This window comes from Mandrillus leucophaeus, unplaced genomic scaffold (assembly GCF_000951045.1).
Source record: "Mandrillus leucophaeus isolate KB7577 unplaced genomic scaffold, Mleu.le_1.0 Scaffold236, whole genome shotgun sequence".
Classification (NCBI taxonomy): domain Eukaryota; kingdom Metazoa; phylum Chordata; class Mammalia; order Primates; family Cercopithecidae; genus Mandrillus; species Mandrillus leucophaeus.
Genome location: NW_012102432.1, coordinates 5,880,858 through 5,885,552, shown reverse-complemented (window position 1 = coordinate 5,885,552; position 4,695 = coordinate 5,880,858). Strand labels below are relative to the sequence as shown.

At 41.4% G+C, this 4,695-nt stretch overlaps 1 protein-coding gene across 1 annotated transcript in view; it reads left to right on the top strand.

The window, feature by feature from the left end:
• The window catches only part of UBXN2B (UBX domain protein 2B), a 43,504-nt gene that overhangs the window by 20,999 nt on the left and 17,810 nt on the right, over positions 1–4,695 (top strand). Inside the window, exon 4 of the mRNA XM_011982186.1 lies at positions 732–815. Within this exon, the coding sequence (XP_011837576.1) occupies positions 732–815 (84 nt within the window). The remainder of the gene's footprint in view (positions 1–731; positions 816–4,695) is intronic.

The following is a 4,695-nucleotide window of genomic DNA, read 5'->3' as shown; positions in this document are numbered from 1 at the left end:
GCTCTGTTGCCCAGGCTGGAGTGCGGTGGCGCGATCTCCGCTCACTGCAAGCTCCGCCTCCCGGGTTCACGCCATTCTCCTGCCTCAGCCTCTGGAGTAGCTGGGATTACAGGCGCCCACCACCACGCCCGGCTAATTTTTTGTGTTTTTAGTAGAGATGGGGTTTCACCGTGTTAGCCAGGATGGTCTCCATTTCCTGACCTCGGGATCCGCCTGCCTCCGCCTCCCAAAGTGCTGGGATTACCGGCATGAGCTTTTATAATTGTTATCATCTGACACAATATTGATATACTAAAGACCAACAGTTATGTGTCTTTTGTGGTATAATTTCATACATTCTTGTAAGTAGCATTTCTCATCCTGGAATTTCTCCTTCAAAATCATTTGAGGAGGTTATCTAAACTATCTGATGGCTTCAGGTATTATGGTTCAATAGATTTGGGATATGCCTAGAAATGTGTCTTTTAAAAAAGCTTCTATGATAATTTTGACATCCATTGTTGAGAACCACTGCTCTAATGAAACTTAAATTTTGGTTTTCATTTCATTATTCGTCAATGGTTTGAAATTATCTTTTAGTCAAGTCTTATGGCAGTTTTGGTTCTTGAAGGTTCCCCAATATGAGCCACTTTGGCTAATTAGAATTCATGTAGCTTTAAAATATATATCACATAATAACTTTTTGCTGAATAATCCTTTGTGAATTTTAACTCATTTGCTATGTATTTTAGTCATTTACAGGTGGAGGATACAGATTGGGTAATTCCTTTTGTAAGCGGTCTGAATATATCTATGGAGAAAATCAGCTGCAAGATGTAGGTACAATAATCAAAATGAAAAAGTATAAATAGTTGCTTCTAGTTCCTAAAACTGTTGGTTTTAAAATTAAGAGTTGATAATAAAAATATAATATTTTTGTTACTTTTTAAAACAGGGGTTAAAAGGACCAATGATGTGTGAGTTTCAGTCTGATTTTTATGTTTTGTATCACAATTATGCCTTGCACTTAGAGATATGTAACTATTTGTTGAAAGAATATGTGATTCATTGTCCAAATGAATTTGCAGCCAGGCGTGGTGACGTGCATCTGGAGTCCCAACTACTCCAGAGGCTGAGGTAGGAAGATCACTTGAGCCCAGAAGTTCAAGGCCAGCCTGGAAAACATAGCCAGACCCTATCTCTTTCAAAAATAAAGAAAAAAAAAGTGTTTAAAAAAATGAACTTGGGCCAGGCACAGTGGCTCACGCCTATAATCCTAGCACTTTGGGAGACTGAGGGGAGCAGATTGCTTGAACCCAGGAGTTCAAGACCACCCTGGGCAACATAGTGAGACCTTGGCTCTTTAAAATAAAAAATCAATTAAAAAAAGAAAAATGAACAAATATATAATTATTATTATAAATGACATATTTTCATAATCTAAAATGAGATGAGGTATAAATGTAGAACACCTAAAGTCATTCTTTGTTTCTGTGGCCTTTTGAAATTTTGGAGTTTTAATTTTATTGTAGACATTTACAGTTTCTTGGAAGGTCACTGGAAATTCTGTTCCCCTTGTCATGGATATTTAAGCTCTGTAGTAAAGAAGAGTATGGGTGCAGATGAAGGCAAATGGTGGGAATCGTGGGGTGCAGCTCTTCTCATTGCTTTCATTTTCTAGTGAACCATCCACCAATAGTACTTCAAGGCCAGGGTCCAGCTGTGGGACCTTTGGTATTTGCAACCATTGTCAATTTGTTAAACTGAATGCAAACTAGCTAAACAAATGCATGTGATTTCATTAATGTCTTTCACTATGAATAATGGAAATAACTCCCTATTTTAAATTAAGTAAATACATTTTGCGATATCACATTTGGAACTTAAAATTGTTTGCGGGGAGATGTATTCTTATATATATATGTGAAAATATATATATATATATGTTTTTTTTCTTTTTTCTTTTTTTTGGGAGATAGAGTCTCGCTTTGTCACCCAGGCTGGAGTGCAATGGGGCCATCTCAGCTCACTGCAACCTCCGCCTCCCAGGTTCAAGTGATTCTCCTGCCTCAGCCTCCCAAGTAGCTAGGACTACAGGTGTGTGCCACCACACCTGGCTAATTTTTTGTATTTTAGTAGAGACGAGGTCTCACCATGTTGCCTAGGCAGTCTCAAACTCCTGACCTCAAGTGATACGCCAGCCTCAGCCTCCCAAAATGCTAGGATTGCAGGCATGAGCCACTGCGCCCGGCTAAATCACTATGTAATTAATATAACTAATATCATCATCCCTCAATGGAAGAAGATTCTAAAGGACCGGGACCTTGTATTGTTTACTCATCTTTGAGCCCTTGACCCCGGCACTGTGTCTGAACTGAGATAAGGCTTCAGGAAGTACTTTGAGAGCTGAACCAAACTTCAAAGAAGTGAACGATATGCAGCCGTTTGTCTGGGAAAATGACATTTTGGGCCACTGAATATATACTGAAGAAACGTGTTGCCGAAAGTTGAAAGTTTTAGTAGGGTGTTGGGAACTGCCTGAGAGTGTCCCGCTCTTTTTTCCAAACCAATCACAGCTAAGATGATTTCCTCGGTGTCAAAAGGCTTGACTGTTTCAAGAGGCATTTTGTTGTTGTTGTTTGAGACGGAATGTCACTCTGTTGCCCAGGCTGGAGGGCAGTGGTGCAATCTTGGCTCACTGCAACTTCCGCCTCCTGGGTTCAAGCAATTCTCCTGCCTCAGTCTCCCGAGTAGTGGGGATTACAGGCGCGTGCCATCATGCCCGGCTAATGTTTCTATTTTCAATAGAGATGGGATTTCCCCGTGTTGACCAGGCTGGTCTCAAACTCCTGACCTCAGGTGATCTGCCTGCCTTGGCCTCCCAAAGTGCTGGGATTAAAGGCGTGAGCCACTGCGCCCAGCCTCAAGAGGGATTTTTGGAATGCTAGGCAAGGTAGAGACTACGGACACCAAGAATTTAAGGCATTTATAGGGTCTACTTTCTAATGTGATCACTGCAAAAGTTTGAATTGTAGAATTTGTTTTCTTTTAAAGAAGTACAATTATATTACTTTCAAGGATATACTATTTTTTAAGTTTTTTTGTTTTATTTTGTTTTAGACAGGATCTCACTTTGTCACCCACACTGGAGTGCAGTGTCATGAACATGGTTTACTACAGCCTCTGCCTCCTGGGCTCAAGTGATCCTCCCACCTCAACCCTCCAAGTAGCTGGGACTACAGGCATGCGCCTCCATGCCTGGCTAAGTTTTTGGTATAATTTAAATGTATTGAAATAAGCTGCAAGGAATGATCTAGGCTTTGCATAACCAAGTAAACCAGGTCCTTTAAAAGAGATACTTAGGGATCATGAAGAGTATACAAATAATTAGCAGGTATGTTGTTTGTAAACAGTTCTACATAGTTAAAATGCTTCCTTATCTTAGTTATGTTGTTAATTTGCATTGTAGCCTATGTTTAAACGATCACAAATTCTCTATCAGGGGAATGTTTGCATTAATAAGGTTTTACTTCACTGGTCTAACAAATATTCACTGGGTGTCTATCATATCCCAGGCCTGGGAGATAGCAGTGATTAAGGGACTAAGTTCTTGTGTTCCTGAAATAAACTAGTGAGGCAGGATGCGATGATGGCTGGCAGAAGAAACAGCTTGAATGCACAGCTGATGGAAATTGCTGATAAATTAGATATGTAGGGGGCAGGGTGAGAGACAAATCAAGGATGACTTCTAAGTTGTTGGACTTAACAGCTATAGCTGAATGGCCTTGTCATGTACTGAGTTGGGAGAAATGAGAAGAGGGTCTGGTAAAAAAAAAAAAAAAAAAAAATCAAAACTTTACTTTTGGATCCGTTAAGTTTGGGATCCTTAACAGACAACCAAGAAGAGAGGCCAAGTGTGTAGCTGGCTATATACAACTCTGGTGTTCAGGGGAGCAGTACAGCAAATTTTTTTTTTTGAGACAGAGTCTTGCTCTGTTGCCCAGGCTGGAGTGCGGTGGTGTGATCTCAGTTCACTGCAACCTCCACCTCCCGGGTTCAAGAGATTCTCCTGCCTCAGCCTCCTGACTAGCTGGAACTACAGGTGTGTGCCACCATGCTCAGCTAATTTTTGTATTTTTAGTAGAGATGGGGTTTCACCATGTTGGGAAGGCTGGTCTCGAACTCCTGGCCTTGAGTGATCTGCTCGCCTCAGCCTCCCAGAGTGCTGGGATTACAGGTGTGAGCCACTGCACCCGGCCCAGGCTAGAGATATAAATTGGGGGTTGTATTAGTTTCTTATGGTTGCTATAATTACCACAAACTGAGTGGCTTAAAACAACAGGCACTTATTGTTCTGAAGGCTATTGTCTTGCAGTTCTGGGGGATAGAAGCCCAAAATTACAGTGCTGGCAGGGTCATGTTCCCTCTGAAGGTTCTAGGGAAGCATCCTCCTTTGCCTCTTTCTAGCTGCTGGTGCTCAGAATCCTTGGTGTTTCTTGGCTTACAGCAGCATAACTCCAATTTCTGCCCCCATCTCCATGTGGCCGTCTTTGTCTGTGTCTCTGTGTTTCCTCTGATAAGAACACCAGTCATTAGATCAGGGCTCACTCTAATTCAATATGACCTCATGGTAAAATCTGATCACATCTGCAAAGACCCTGTTTCCAAATAAAATTCCATTCACAGGTACTGGGGGTTAGGACTTGAGCATATCTT